This window comes from Rhinoraja longicauda, chromosome 21 (assembly GCF_053455715.1).
Source record: "Rhinoraja longicauda isolate Sanriku21f chromosome 21, sRhiLon1.1, whole genome shotgun sequence".
NCBI classification, from domain to species: Eukaryota; Metazoa; Chordata; class Chondrichthyes; order Rajiformes; family Arhynchobatidae; genus Rhinoraja; species Rhinoraja longicauda.
The window spans coordinates 26,651,183-26,667,648 of record NC_135973.1 but is presented as its reverse complement, the minus strand read 5'-3'; the positions used below and the strand labels follow the sequence as shown (position 1 = coordinate 26,667,648).

General features: G+C 45.9%; 1 protein-coding gene across 1 annotated transcript in view; it reads right to left on the bottom strand.

Moving 5' to 3' along the window:
• Positions 1-16,466, bottom strand: part of gtf3c1 (general transcription factor IIIC subunit 1) — a 77,381-nt gene that overhangs the window by 44,541 nt on the left and 16,374 nt on the right. The window contains exons 11-17 of the mRNA XM_078418163.1: positions 15,645-15,784; positions 13,756-13,909; positions 13,147-13,250; positions 11,417-11,601; positions 3,945-4,286; positions 3,334-3,479; positions 2,586-2,683 (exon numbers count right to left, since the gene is read on the bottom strand). Of these exons, the coding sequence (XP_078274289.1) occupies positions 2,586-2,683; positions 3,334-3,479; positions 3,945-4,286; positions 11,417-11,601; positions 13,147-13,250; positions 13,756-13,909; positions 15,645-15,784 (1,169 nt within the window). The remainder of the gene's footprint in view (positions 1-2,585; positions 2,684-3,333; positions 3,480-3,944; positions 4,287-11,416; positions 11,602-13,146; positions 13,251-13,755; positions 13,910-15,644; positions 15,785-16,466) is intronic.

Below are 16,466 nucleotides of genomic sequence, written 5' to 3'. Positions count from 1 at the left end.
TCCCTCCACCCATTCCCTCCACAGATGCTGCCTGACCCACTGATTTCCGGCAGCACTTGGTGCTTTGCTCAAGATTACAGCATCTGCAGTCCCTCGTGTCTCTATATGAACTAAAACATGTTTACAAACCTGTCGCGTTTAGCTGGAAATATTTTCAGCTAACACAAATTTAGTACAGAACAGTACAGCACACAGGAATATTTAAAAATAAGGGGCAGACCATTTAGGACTGAGATGAGGAAAAGCTTTTTCACCCAGAGAGTTATGAATCTCTGGAATTCTCTGCCACAGAATGCAGTGGAGGCCAATTCACTGGATGTTTTCAAGATAGATATAGCTCTTAGGGCCAATGGAATCAAGGGATATGGGGAGAAAGCAGGAACGGGGTACTGATATTGGATGATCAGCCATGATCACATTGAATGGCGGTGCTGGCACGAAGGGCCGAATGGGCTACTCCTGCACCTATTTTCTATGTTTCTAGGAACCTTCATCCAAGACGTCTGTGCCAAACATGATGCCAAATTAAAATAATGTTATCTGCCTGCACATGATTCATATCCTGCCATTCCCTGGGCATTCATATGTCCATCCAATAGCCTCTTAAACTTATCGACCTGGCAACGAGTTCTTGGCACCTACCAAACTCTGTAAAAACTTGCCCCACACATTCCTTTAAACACTCCCCTTCTCACCTTAAAACTATGTGATTTAAGATTCTAACTAACCTTACCTACACTATCTATTACTAAAACTCTCGGTTTGTTTGTGTGTATGTGTTTATGTGTGTACCATGCCCTCTACCCAGCCAAAACGGTACAGGACAACGCGACAATTTTAGGCCCACCCTACTCACCATTCCCCTGTGGTGTGAATAAACCCACTTTTGTTACTTTAAAAAAAATTAACCTAATAAACTTTAATAAATGCGCTCCCCCCACCCCCCCGGGAGGACCAGCGGGAGGACCGGCGCCCGTCCCGGCGCGCCCCGCGTCTGACCTTCCTCCCAAGGTGCAGCGCGCCGCAGAGGCTGTGGCAGAGGGTCCAACAAGATGGCCGTCCCTGCCGCTCCCCGCCGATCGCAGAAGGAGAAATGGGGCCGAGGTCAGTGCCTTCTCCCTGTCCACTCTCGCCCACCCACGGCCCCGGGAGGTGCTCCCTGCCCCGCAACGGGTCCATGCCGTCGCCAGCGTTCCCCGTCGCAGATTGCAGCCAAGCTGCAGTGGACGCTTCCCGGGGCACTCCCTGCCCGGCAACGGCTCCACCGCTGGGCCAAGGAGGGAAGGAGGGGAGGGGGATGGGTTGAAGGGGATGGCGGAGTTGGTGGGGGGAAGAGGGGTGAAGGGGATGGGGGAGGGGTGAAGGGGAGGAGGGGGTGCTGCACCAATGCAGGAGAGGTTTGGACCCAACGAGTCCACTTGGTCTAGTAATTATATAAATTTCTATCAGATGCTCCAATGCTCCAGAGAAAACAAACCACGTTTGTCCAAACTCTCCTTATAGCCAATACCATCTAAAGCAGGCTGCATCCTGGTAAGCCACTTCTGCACCTCTCCAAAGCCTCCGATGAAGGCAAGCATTCCATACATTAACATTCTTTTTACTTGCTTTGTTACTCTCAGGTAGATATACTTGGACCCCAAAATCCCACTGTACATCAATGCTGGTAAGAGTCCTGCCATTAACACTATATTTCCCCCTTACATTCAAATTGCCAATGTGCAACACCATACACTTGCCTCGATTAAACTCGAATTTAATTTCTTTGCCCACATCTGTCATCGATCTATACTCCGACTGCATCCGTTGATAGCCTTCTTCATTATCTGCAATCGACAATTTTTATCTTTCCTGCAAAATCTCTTGCAAACCCATCTACACTTTTGTCAAAGTCTTTTTTATATATCATAAAAAGTGGCCCCAGCTCTAAACCCTGCAGAATACCACGAGGCTTAGATCTCCAGTCAGAACGACACCCGTCCACCTCTACCCACTGCCTTTAGTTCCTTGTAGGCCAGTCCTGAATCTAAACTACCAAGTCACCGTGGATAGACTTTTAAGGGTCTTACTATTAACTATATATTTCTCCCTTACAATTAAACTGCCAATGTGCAACACCTCACACTTGCCCAGATTGGCACTGTGGATCGCATGCATTGCAATATCCTGAATCAGCCTACCATGAGAGACCTGGTCAAATACTTCACGACAATCTACACAGACAACTTTCACTGCCCCAGTCATAAATCACCTTCTTCAAATCCTCAAAAAACTCAATCAAGTTTGTAAATCATGTTGTGCCCAGGACAAAGACAAGCCTAATTAGTCCAAGTGTAGGTAAATCGTATTGCTAAGAATCCTCTCCAATAGCTTCCCTACCACTGGCGTGCGGTTTATTCTGATACTGGATCCCATAACAGAAAATTTTCACTAAGATCTTGTGCTGAAAGACGTTTTTTCCTTTCAGTGATGGATACATTAGATGAGTTTTAAAAAAATGCTAATTCAATCAGTTCTTGATTGTGAGAAAGCCTTTGCAATTAGTGATCCATACGAATTTTGAAAATAAAACTGACAGCTCTCACCGCTTATAAAGAAGCTGCTGCCTCATTGGTTGTGGCAGGCTCCTGATCAAAGTGTGTTTCGAGACAGGATCGCTTAAAAAGTCTTCTAGATTTTCAACCTATATAAAAAGACAGATAAAATGAGGTAGCAAACAAAATAGTCAACATGAAAAACTCCAGAGAAAGACTATGCAAACGTTAATCACAACTTATGTATTTAGTCAACATCTGGGTTTTTTCTACTAAAATACTGTGCTAAGAAATTGAAACAATTACTAATCCTAAACTATAATGGAAACGTAGCTAAAACGAAACCAACAGAGAAGTCAGATTAAAATCAATGTCTTCACTTTGGATATATGTTTCACAGGTTAAAACTAGAGGATAGATGGAATGTAAAAAATATCCTGACTGGGTGTATCATTCCAAAAAGAGCTACATTGAGCCACTATTATACGTTGCTGTTTTTACGCAATGCTTCACATCCTATTTTTTCAGTTAAACTAAAATGGAAATTAAACAATGTCATAAAGCAGATTATGGGAAAATGTAATTCACAAAATACTGGGCATTTTCCCATGAAAATCATCGATTCCTAATCGGGAAGAGAGTTTCTACTATATTAATTGATTAAATATACAAAGGAATTATATAGGTTCATCCAAAACACTCATTCAAAAATAAAACTGAAGCCACCTACGACAGTCATTTGCATGACTACATCTTTCGTAGTTTAATAGACTCAAGAACAAAATTCATACAGCATTACCTTATGGCTGACTTGTACTATCTGAACAAAAATAGAGAGAGGAATACATAGCAGTATGTCACTAATGAGACCCCAGCCATATCCAAATTCTCTGTGAATGGGGAGAGGAGGGATATATCTCTTCCATGACGCCTCGTCCACGTAAACTGCAGAAATAGAGTACAAAAGTTAGTCATAATCCTAAAAATGTATTATGATAAGTTTCATTAAAACAAGTTTTCTTTCCAATAGTGATCGTTCAAGCTCACTTTCTTCAGTTTGACTTGCACATGGAAGACCTATGGATCAAGGGAGGACATTTAATCCATTATTTCCAAGAAACAAAGAACTGCAGAGGCTAGTTTACGAAGTATACAAAGTGCTGGAGTAACTCAGCGGATCAGGCATCCTTGGAGAACACGGATAAGTTACGTTTTGGGTCGGGAGATTGATTCTGATGAATATTGCTTGTGGTTGACACGGACTCGGTGGGCCGAAGGACCTGTTTCTGTGCTTTATCACTAAACTAAACTAGGCCATCTGCACACCTAGCGTACTCAAAGAGTAGTTTGGGACGTACACTTATGGCATCCACATCCAAAAAATAAAAGAAAAATGAAAACTTGAATTACCAGTCTCTTTCAAAAACATTTGGTCAAGTTCTTCCTCCCACTGGTGTTCGTCACCAATTTCAATGGCACTGGAAGACACCATTGGCTCTCCACTGGCAGTTGAATTGTTCACTTCTATGACAGCATCTGCAGTGTCACTGGACGTAGATGCAACAGCATCTCCAGGGGCTTCTGAAGACGAGTCCTCTCTTTTATCACCGTCTGGTGCATCGGCATTGGTGGACGAATCCTTTGGAGTGTTTTGGAGTGGATGACCATAAATGAGGTACCACAGGAACATGTGGACTAGGCGTAGCCGTGGCATCTTTGGAAGGAACCCAAGCGAGCGACCCAGCCCAGGAACTGTAAGGAGATGCAGAACGTTTAAATTACGGGTAACGGACTAAGAGACGCGATTGTTAAATTCAAGCCAAAATTATTAAATGGCTGCATAACAACAGGCGTACCAGACATAAAGCATGGTGTAAAGTAACAATAAAATGAAAGAAAAGAAATCAGGCCACAGTGAAGAAGGAATCTGCAGCGGTCATGATAAAACAAGTCCCACAATTCCAATACAGTGGTAGAAAACCTGGCCACCATTTCTGCCAAAAGATCCAAGAAAAAAATAACAACACAGCACTCGAGTGTTAGATCAGAAACAATACCAACAAAATGGGGCGCACAGCGATGCAGCGGTAGAGTTGCTGCCTTACAGCACCAGAGACCCGGGTTCGATCATGACTACAGGTGGTGTCTGCAAGGAGTTTGTATGTTCTCCCTGTCACCGTATGGGTTTTCTCCGGGCGCTCCGTTTTCCTCCCACATTCCAAAGATGTGCAGGTTTGTAGATTAATTGGCTTCGGTAATATTGTAAATTGTTCCTAGTGTGTAGGACAGTGCAAGTATATGGGGTGATCGTTGAACGGCACGCACACGGTGGGCAGAAGGGCCTGTTTCCGCATTGTACATCTAAAGTCTAAAATGAGCTCTCGAGGTAAGGCTATCAATATAATTGGGAGCTTCACTCAACCACTGGAAGTTTAAGTTAAAATCTAATTTAGGTTAAGCATTCTGTTAACTGTGGTTAATGGGACTGGAGGAAGGAATATGATTTGGCAGCAAACACTGGGATGACACAGGTATACTGAAATATTCAAAGACTCTTGGAGGTGAAAAGCTGCCAGTGTATTCATTGTGTGGCAACCGTACTTAATGGCAAGTCTAACCCTTTTAGTTTTTAAAGTGTGCATGGCGGATTGAATGGATGGGGAGTGGATAATAGATAAAGAGGAGATTAGAGCAGAGAATAAATACCTGAAACCAATTTAGAGAAGCTCCAACATTATTCACTCATGGGGCATGAAACAGTATTGCATTTTGAAATACGGCACAATACGGATCCAGTAGGGTCATGTCAACAAAGGGATCTTTAGAAGCCTAAACTGAAAGCAATCTATTCCTTGGATCATTGAAGGACTCAGGGGAGATTTAGAATCATAGTTATAGTCATTCAGCATGAAAATAGTCCCTACGGACCAACTCATTCATGCCGACCAAAATGCCCCATCTAAGCTAGTCTCATTTACCTGTGTTTGGCCATATTCCTCCAAACCAATCCATATTCCTCCAAACCATACCTAACCAAATGTTTTTATAATGTTGATATTGCATCTGCCTCAACTCCATCCTCTGGACATTCATACCATATAACCACAACTTGTGTGAAAAGCTTGTTCTCAGGTTCTTTTCAAATCTTTCCCCTCTCTCTTTAAACATATGCCCTCTAGTTCTAGACTCCCCTACCCTGGGAAAAGTACTTTGTGCATTCGCCCTATCTATTGTTATGGCTATGGCGGCGCGGGCACATCGCGACTCCCTGTGTCTCACCAGAATCTGCGATTTTATAGTAATTTGCTTATTTGTCTCATGTCTGTTCACACGGAATAGTCTTGCACACTTATCATACAACCGACAGGAGCTTTTAAACATCGGCTCCTGCAACTATGACAACTTTTTAGGCGAACTCCATTTCGCTCCTGAACTGGCCAGGTCAGCGGAGCGTACCAAGCCAACTCGGCCGACCGGAAGCGCCCATAGACGGCGCAGCGAACGTAAACACCGCCGTGGATGCCGAGGTGGCTTAAAGGCTAGGCTAGAGCTCACTCCACACAGGCCATCAATTCCTAGCCTTTTCCTTGCCAACGTACGATCATTGGCGAACAAAATGGACGAACTCCGGCTGCGGATTACCTCCCACAATTGGATTAAGGACTGCAACATCATGATTTTCACGGAAACATGGCTGAACAACGACGTTCCTGATAGCGCTATTGAGCTAACGGGGCGTCATATACTCCGAGCGGACAGAACAACTGACTCCGATAAGACCAGAGGCGGGGGTCTGTACATCTATGTAAACTTGGTGCACGGACACTACCATCATCGAGAGTCACTGCTCAGTTAACCTAGAGTTTCTCATGGTCAAATGCAGACCGTTTTATCTGCCCAGAGAGTTTACATCTACTGTTGTGACTGCAGCCTATATTCCTCCGGATGCTAATACTAAGCTTGCAATGAAAGACCTGCATACTGCCATAAGTAAACAACAGACTCACAATCCTGAGGCAGCCTTCATTGTTGCAGGTGACTTTAATCACTCCAACTTGAAGACTGTACTCCCCAAATTCCATCAACATGTCTCCTGCGCCACTAGAGCAGATAAGATACTGGACAAAGTTTATACAAACATGGCTGAGGCCTACAAAGCTGTCCCCCTCCCCCACCTTGGTCTGTCTGATCACCTCTCATTGTTCCTGCTCCCTAAGTACTCCCCACTCATCAGACGTGTGAAACCCACAGTGAGGACAGTTAAAGTTTGGTCAGACGAAGCGGACTTCTCACTTCAGCAGCGTTTTGGAAACGCTGACTGGAGTGTGTTTGCAGCTCAGGCCACCCTTGATTCCCACACGGACATTGACTCTTATACCTCCTCCGTTCTGGATTTTATCAATTCCACCATTAACAGTGTCACCACCCTCAAACGGATTACCATATTCCCGAATCAGAAGCCATGGATGAATAGTGAGGTCAGACTACTGCTGAAAGCACATGACACCGCTTTCAGGTCAGGTGAGGCTCGGGCCTACAGTTCTTCCAGGGCTAACCTGAAGAGGGGCATCAAGAAGGCCAAGCACAGCTACAAGCTAAAGATCGAGGAGCACTTCCAGAACAACTCCGACTCCCGACGCGTGTGGCAAGGCATCCAGGCCATCACGGATTACAAACCCACCAACTCGATCCCCACATCCAGCGACGCCTCCTTCCTTGAGGAGCTTAATCACTTTTATGGCCGCTTTGACAGGGACAATCAAGAGGTGGCCATCAAGGCTGTGCTCCCTGATCATCAGCACCTCACACTTACCCCCACCGACATGTGTACGGCAGTGAGCAGGATTGATGCACGGAAGGCTGCTGGCCCTGATGGTATCCCCGGGCGCGTCCTCAGGGTCTGTGCTGCGCAGCTGACAGATGTTTGGACTGACATCTTTAACTTGTCACTTGCCCAAGCAGCTGTCCCTACGAGTCTTAAAACCACCTCCATCGTGCCTGTGCCAAAACACTCCACTGCAGCGAGCCTCAACGACTTCCGCCCAGTTGCACTTACTCCCATCATCACTAAGTGCTTTGAGAGGCTGGTCTTGGCACACCTTAAAGGCTGCCTACCTCCCACACTGGACCCCTATCAGTTCGCCTACCGCCAGAACAGGGGTACGGAGGATACCATCTCCATGGCACTTCACTCCGCCCTCTCCCACCTTGACAACAGAGACATCTACGTGAGAATGCTGTTTATCGATTTCTGCAGTCCGTCTGTCTTTTGTGTTTTTTGTTGTTTTTGTCTGAATTGTAGTTTAATATGATGTAGTGTTGTATGTTATGTTTTGGGGGGGGGGTGGGAGGGAACGGGAACTGTAACATTCTCTCTCCAGAACGGAGACGTGACCTTTGTTCTGTGTCGTGTCTCCGTTCCCGTTGCGGCCTACCACCGGCCATTCACCTGGGAACACCTGGGGCTCTGGTTCGCAGAGCCCGTGGCGCGGACTCACCACCTGCGGCGCTGGCTGCCTGCGGATGCTGCGGGCGCGGCTGCGACTCGTCTCCGGAGGCTCCGGCGCGGGCCGCGTGGACGTCGGAAGCCCGCAGACCCCTGGGTGGGGGCCGACATCGGGAGCTCCGGCAACGGCAGAGGCAGCGTGTTCGCCCGCCCCGAATCGCGGGGCTTGGGTCGGCCCGTCGCGGACCTTTCACCGTCCGGCGCGGCCTGAAATAGGCCGTTGACCTTTCACTGCCCAGCGGGGGCTTCAATATCGGGAGCCCCGACCGCCCCGACGTGGCAACTCCAACAGCCTGACCGCGGGATAAGACGGCAGGGAAGAGAAAAAGACATTTTGGCCTTCCATCACAGTGAGGAGGGACTGGAGGAGACTCACTGTGATGGATGTTTCTTTTTGTTTGGTGTTAGTTGTGATTGTATGTGTTATTGCATTTTTATTGATTAATCTTATTGGTCTTATTGTTCAACTGCGGGTAATGTTTCATTTTACTACACATTTATGTGTATGTAACAAATAAACGACTATTGAGCTCAGCATTCAACACCATCATCCCTTCCAAATTGATTGCCAAACTCAACGACCTGAGCATCAACCCCTCCCTCTGCAATTGGATATTGGACTTTCTAACCAACAGACCCCAGTCTGTTAGATTAGACAACGACACCTCCTCAACCATCACCCTGAACACTGGCGTTCCACAGGGCTGTGTGCTGAGCCATCTCCTCTACTCCCTTTTCACCTACAACTGCACACCTGTACATGGTTCTAACACCATTATTAAGTTTACAGATGATACAACGGAGATTGGCCTCATCAGCGACAACGATGAGTCGGCCTATAGGGAGGAGGTCCAGCTACTTGCAACGTGCCATAGCAGCTGCGGCTTACCTGCGGTCCATTTGTCTTTGTGTTTTGTTGTTTTTTTGTGTCTTAATTGTCGATGTGATGTCGTGTTTTTGTGTTTGTGTACTATGTGTGTGTGTGGGTGTGGGTGTGGGGGGGAGGGGGGGAACTGTAAAATTGTAAATATGTGTCCCTTCCGAACGGAGACCCGACCTTTGTTTTCTGGGCCGTGTCTCCGTTCCTGCTGCGGCCTACCATCGGCCCAACTGGAGCTGGCGGCCTCCAGGGCTCTGGTTCGCAGAGGCCGCGGATCGGACTTACCATCAGCGGAGCCGGCCGTCTGCGGAGGCTGCGGGAGCGGCTGCGACTCGCCTTAGGCTCGGGCCGCGTGGATGCCGACATCGGGAGCTCCGGCAGCGGCAGCGTGTTCGCCTGCCCCGGATCGCGGGGCTTGGGTCGCGGACATTTCACCTTCCGGTGCGGCCTAAAATAGGCCGCGGGATTTTTCTCTGCTGGGCGGGGGCTTCAATGTCGGGAGCCACGACCGCCCCGACGTGCAGCAACAGCGGCAGCGACAGCGTGTTCGCCCGCCCCGGATCGCGGGGCTTGGGTCGGCCCGCTGCGGACCTTTCACCGTCCGGCGCGGCCTGCAACCACAACAACCTGACCGCGGGAGAAGACGGCAGGGGAAGGGAAAAGACATTGTGGCCTTCCATCACAGTGAGGAGAGGACTGGAGGAGACTCACTGTGATGGATGTTTTGGTTTTTTTTGTGTGTTTTTGGGGTGTGTAATTTGCCTATTTTAATGCTTTATTGTGTAATCTGCCTAATTTAATGCTTTTATTGTTGGACTGTGGGTGACTGAATTTCGTCCAAAAAATTCGTTTTTTTGGATGACAAATAAAGCTATCTTGAATCTTGAAAACAACCTGGTCCTTAACACCAAGAAGACCAAGGAGCTCATTGTGGACTACAGAAGGACTAGGGGTGGTACGCACGCTCCCATCCATATTAACGGGACGGAGGTGGAGCGTGTTTCCAGTTTCAGGTTCTTGGGTGTCAACATTTCTGATGACCTCTCTTGGACCCACAATACCTCAACACTGATCAAGAAGGCTCACCAGCGTCTCTTCTTCCTGAGGAGACTAAAGAAGGTCCATCTGTCTCCTCAGATTCTGGTGAACTTCTACCGCTGCACTATCGAGAGCATCCTTACTAACTGTATCACAGTATGGTATGGCAACTGCTCTGTCTCCGACCGGAAAGCACTGCAGAGGGTGGTGAAAACTGCCCAACGCATCACCGGATCCTCACTCCCCTCCATTGAGTCTATCCAGAGTAGGCGATGTCTGCGAAGGGCGCGCTGCATCGTCAAGGACAGCTCTCACCCCAACCACAGATTGTTTACCCTCCTCCCATCTGGGAGGCGCTACAGGTCTCTCCGTTCCAGGACCTGCAGGTTCAGGAACAGCTTCTTTCCTGCGGTCGTTACCTTACTTAACTCTGCGCTTCGGTGATTGCTGCCATCTCCCCCCCCCCCCAACGGGCACTCCTCCCATCAGTGACTGATCTCGCTCACCGGAATTTCCACTACCGCTACTGAATTACTGTATATATTATATGTTTTACTATTCCATCGCATGCACTCTGGTTAAGATGCTAACTGCATTTCGTTGTCTCTGTACTTGTACACTGCACAATGACAATAAAGTTTGTATTGTATTGTATTTCTCTTATGATTTTATAGCCTTCTATATGATCATTCCACAGCCTCGTGAACTCCAAGGAATAACGTCCAAGGAATAACGTCCTAGCCTGTCCAACTAACCCTATAGCTAGGTCCTCGTCTTGGTGACATCTGCGTAAACCTTCTCTAAACCTTTTTTAACTGAATGGTATCTTCCCTATAGCAAGGAGACTAAACTTACACAGTATCCCAAGTGCGGGCGGCCTCACCAACATCCAATACAACCATAACATAATCTACCAGGTTCTAGACTCAGATCCTTGACTGACGAAGACCAATGTGCTAAAAGCCATCTTCACCACCTGTGACACCACTTTTAGGGAACTATGTACTTGTACTTCTAGATCTCTCTGTATCAGAACACTCCGCAATTAATGGATAACTATGGAGATCCTTGTGAAAACAATAATAGAAAAGCTTCTTCCTCTGTTTGGGAGATGTTGATGGAGATGTAGGCATACAGTTGGAGAATGTTAAAACGTATCGCTTATTGTCCAATGACGTGACATTTTTGCAACAGAATGCATTCAAACAATAAACTATGAGGAAGAAAAAAGATTAGATATTCAAAATAGAAGATAGGTCTATGGGAAAGAGCAGGAAAATGGGTTTACTTTTGGATTGCTTAACAGAAAGGCCTGGATACCCCTTTGCCACAGGCCTCAATATTCATCATTTCCAGCAGACAATATTGAAAAGTGATTTTACATCCACCAGCGAGGTGTTTGACGAGACACATTTGGGGATGGCTTTGCTCCAGTTACTCCCTTGATATATATTTTACCTACTAAGGGATGATAATTCCTCAGGGGACTGACACCCATTTTCTCATCTGTTTTGGTTGTAGAAGATTTGTTGGCCACTTCTGCATTTTTGTTTGGTTCCGTTTCACACAATGCAGTCACTGAACTGCTTTCCTTTGCCTGCTTTTGTTTTTCTTTCTGAGCCTGGACTTGCATTGATTTCATTCTGGAAAATAAGAACCACAGAAGACGTTAACTTTAGCATATTGTCCAGGATGTTCTGCTGTCTGCACACCAACCCCGTTGTTATCTGAAGCAAGTTCCCGGCTGAAGTCAATGGATATTTTTAAAGCTATGATTGATAAGATTCTTGATTAGTATGGATGTCAGGGGTTATGGGGAGAAGGCAGGAGAATGGGGTTGAAAGGGAAAGATAGATCAGCCACGATTGAATGGCAGAGTAGACTTGATGGGCCGGATGGCCTAATTCTGCTCCTATAATTTATGAACTTTCAATGCATTGCCTAATTACCACCAATGGAAAAGCTTTGATGAATGCTTACCAGGATCAAAACTATCTGAGATTTAACGTTTCTGTTATCCAGATGTCCCCTTCTTTGGGTGATCTGGATAAATAGCAGGCACGATGGCCACTCTGAGTTCGAACCTCTCTCTGCCTGGCTCTACGCACTGAAAGGAAAGACCCTTTAAGGATGTACTTGTCCGCAGTGAAAAGAGCATTGATGAAAATACCAGATTTCCTTCCTCTAAATGGAGCCCACCCGTGGTGTTAGGATTGCATAACAGTGCCTGATGTCTATCTGGGGAGACTTGATAGAAGCATGTAAGATTATGAGAGACGTACATAAGGTAGACAGTCAGAACCTTTTCCACAGGATGGAAAAATCAAATACTAGAGGGCATAGCTTTTAAGGTGTGAAGAGCGCAGTTTAAAGGAGATGTGCGGGACAAGTTTTTTTTTTACACAGAGGGTGGTAAGTGTTTGAGGCAGATACAATGGTGGCATTTAAGAGACTCTTTGGTGAGCATATGGATATCGGGGAAGTGAGGAATATTGATCATGTGCAAGTAGATAAAAGAGATGGTCTTGGCATCGGTGGCGCAGCGGTAGAGTTGCTGCCTTACAGCGAATGCAGCGCCTGAGACTCAGGTTCGATCCTGACTACGGGCGCCGTCTGTACGGAGTTTGTACGTTCTCCCAGTGACCTGCGTGGGTTTTCTCCGAGATCTTCGGTTTCCTCCCACATTCCAAAGACGTACAGGTATGTAGGTTAATAGGCTGGGCAAATGTAAAAATTGTCCCTAGTGGGTGTAGGATAGTGTTAATGTGCGGGAATCGCTGGGCGGCGCGGGCTCGGTGGGCCGAAGGGCCTGTTTCCGCGCTGTATCTCTAAATCTAAAAAAAATCTAAAATCATGTTCGGCGTAGACATTGTGGGACGAAGGACCTGTTCTTGTGTTGTACTGTCCTAGGATCTTTATTAAAAAGATATAAATAATACCACACTTCTGGGTCAAAGTCTTATTTCCCCCACGACTCTCCGAAGCATCATGCCACATCGTTCTAAACTCAGAGACAGTTATTCTTTTTTGCTTTATCGGTCTGAAGGTTTAGGTAGTATTTGCCTAATATGCTCTAGTCCCTGACAAGATGCTGAAGGCAGTAATCACGATCACTGGTTGGAAGTATTAATTAACCCCGTAACAGAGAAGGATTTTGTAGTCAAAACAAAAGAACAAAAGTTACTAACCGATGAACAGTGTAAGAACTGGAGATCCTAAATCGAACTTGCTCAATGGCACTTTTTACCAGTGGATCGTTGGGAAGCACAGAAGGATGAGCAACAAACTCCACCTGAAAAAATGGAAATATAGTCATTATATCATAGGGGCGGAGCAGCGGTAGAGTTGCTGCCTTACAGCGTCAGAGACGCGGGTTTGATCCGGACTGCCGGGGGGGGGGGGGGGGGGGATGCTGTCCGTGTGGAATGTGTACATTCTCCCTGTGACCGCGTGGGGTTTCCCAAGGTCCTCCGGTTTCCTCACACATTCCAAAGATGTACGGGTTTGTAGGTTAATTGGCTTTGGTAAAGAGTGCAAATTGTCCCTAGTGTGTGAGGCAGTGCTAGTGTACGGGGATCGCTGGTCGGTGTGGACTCAGTGGGCCGATGGGCCTGTTTCCGCGCTGAACCTCTAAACTGAACTAAAAAATATTGTAACCAAATGTACTGTCTTAATTATCACTAAAGCACCCACGAAGATATTACATAGTCATTCTTACTAGTTGGGTTATGCACCCAGTTAAAGGTTTTCAGCAAGCTTTTAATATTGCACTGCAAGTTAAAAAAGCTGCCACTGACCTTCTTGCTGATGCCATCCTGTATTACAGTGGTCCGGAAGAGTCGAAGTAGTCCCTCCTGAGCCAGCTTCTGAACCATTCTTACTATGGATTTCTTACAGCATCTGGTGACCACACCATCTTGCTTCTCCTCTTCCATGATCATCTTCTGAAGCCTGGTGATGAAACTTCTGATTGTACTTTGTATAACTTAACCAGGTCACTAGCTTGTTATCAAGAGTCAACGTCTTTACAGTTAACCAGCAACACCGTTCAAGTAAAATTAACTGCAAACTTGTAATCCCACAACTATACTATGAAAAAAAAGTCACAAAATGCTGGTGTAACCCAGCGGGTCTGGTAGCACCTCCGGACAACCTGGATAGGTGAAGTTTCGAGTCGGGACCATTCTTCAGACTTGCCTAAACCGCTGAGTTACTCCAGCACTTTGTGTCTTTTTTTTGTAAACCAGCATCTACAGTTCTTTGTTTCGACATGATACTACGATGTGGTTTATTTTTCCTCCGACATATAAAGTTCCATCTCAGCTAACCAATACGTCCATCCTTGGCCTTTATCTGACTGCACAGTCATCTAAGAACCAAGGCAGATATGCAGTTTTGTAAAAGGAGGAAATCTGGAAAAGTACTGGTATAATTTTAAGATAGCTCAAATAAAATAAGATGTCAAATACATATTCAGGCACGGAGAGAAAATCAAATTTAAGGTCCATTGAAATCTTTCATTCACTCAAAATGTTGTTTTTCTCCAAATGGGAGTATATTACTTCACTTAATTATGAAAATCATGATTTAAATGGTGCATTATATCCTTCAAATTGCATTGGATCAGAATTGTATTACTTGAAATAGATTCAGATAATTTTATATTTTGTCGTAATTAGATCCAATTCAAAGTTGGGCAGTTAAACTCTAATCAGTAGTAGCGAATCATCCATGTGGAAGTGACATTCATAGTAACACATATTTATTTCTGGAATTCCTTAATCGGCTCGACATGATAGTAAGCCTGAATTTCAACTACTTATCCTAGTAATGTAATGTTTTTGAAACTAAGGAAACAATGTAATACAGGTCCACCATCGATTTACCTCCTCCCTTGGATTCAGAGTCTTGCCAAATTATCTATTTTGCCAGACCAAGCAACAATACACCTCTGACCCACTAATTATACCCCTCCCATCTCTGTAAAACAACATGGACTGCTAGAACCTTAAATAAAACAGATATTAAAAGTAAATTAAATTTACAGCGAAACATGCATTTCTTGCACTGGCACCAGGGCACTGGTTAACAAGTTGCCCTCGGAAGTCCCAATGAGGGTTGGGTTGGCAGCCGTCCTTGGAGCCGAGGCACTGCTTCTCTTGGACTACCGGGCCGACCCCTGCTGACCCGAGATTTGCCGAAAATGCTGTGGGGCCGTCTGCCACAGGCACTCTGCCACTGGTACCAGAACCGTCCACCGTCCGCTGTGGGGCCGGGATACCGACCAGAAAGGTCAGCCTCGGAAGTCGGCTATGGGAATGGATCTGTCGGCTCTATTTGGGGCGGAGTTCCAGAGGCCTGGCCGCAGGGGACAAATTTGACCCGCCGATTGGCGCGGAAGTCCCGATGAGCTTGAGATTGGCTGCCTCACCCGGTGTAGGTGCCACATTTTCGGGGGGACTTCTGGGAGGGATTTCCAGTGCGCTCTGGTAATTTTGTCCGGATTAAAGGAGGTGCCTGACCATCTGTTGCGGAAAATCGATGGTGGACATGCAGTCTCGAAAATAGTTTGTCCATTGCCTACAATTTTAGTGAAAACATTTCTGGTCAGAGTATGAAACGCAAGATTGTGAAAGTAGAGACCTCTGAAGATAATTGTGCCTTGGCATCTTGGAATAAAACTTACGTAAATAGGCTTTCAATGAGTTTCAAATTCCGCACAGCTTCTATTATCAGGTTTTGTCGTTTTAGCAACCGAAATGTTTCGTGAGGTCTCTTCAAGTAAACATTTTTGCATGGTCTCCTCTTCCTTCCTTGGCCCTTCTCCTGAGAAAGTAAGTAAAAATTTAATTAATATTAATATGAGGCGCGTATGCCATCAAAATAATTACATTTGCTTAGTTTAGTTTAGAAATGCAGCATGGAAACAAGCCCTTCGGCCCACCGAGTCCAAGCTGACGATCGATCACCCTACTTCTACGTTATCCTACTTTCTCATCCACTTCCTACAAACTAGAGGCAATTTTACAAAGGCCAATTAACCTAAAAGAAACCGCATGCTTTTGGTGCGTGGGAGGAGACTGAAGCACCCAGAGGAAATCCATGCAGTCACAGGGAGAACGTGAAAATCCACAGAGACTGCACCGGAGGTCAGGATTGAACCTGGGTCACTGGTGCTATGTGGCAGCAGCTCTGCCAGCCCTGCCACAGTGTTGCTAGCCGGCACAACAAATTCACGATGGTTGCAAAAAGATCACTCTGAAATTATTAACATATTTTATGCCAGTCTTGGGATCTAGTAGGGAAGTGCGTAAAAAATTTATTATAACGAAAAGATTAAATGCAGAGTATTTACCTCATTAATCTGTGTTTATGAACTTAGGCCTGCAAAGGCTAAGTGTCAGAGAGAACTAACATAACGCTGGGTCAAACCCAGCCTAAACGGATAAAAAACAAAACCCTTCAGAACAGAACAGACAGTGAAATGATCTAAGGCAACCTGTATAAA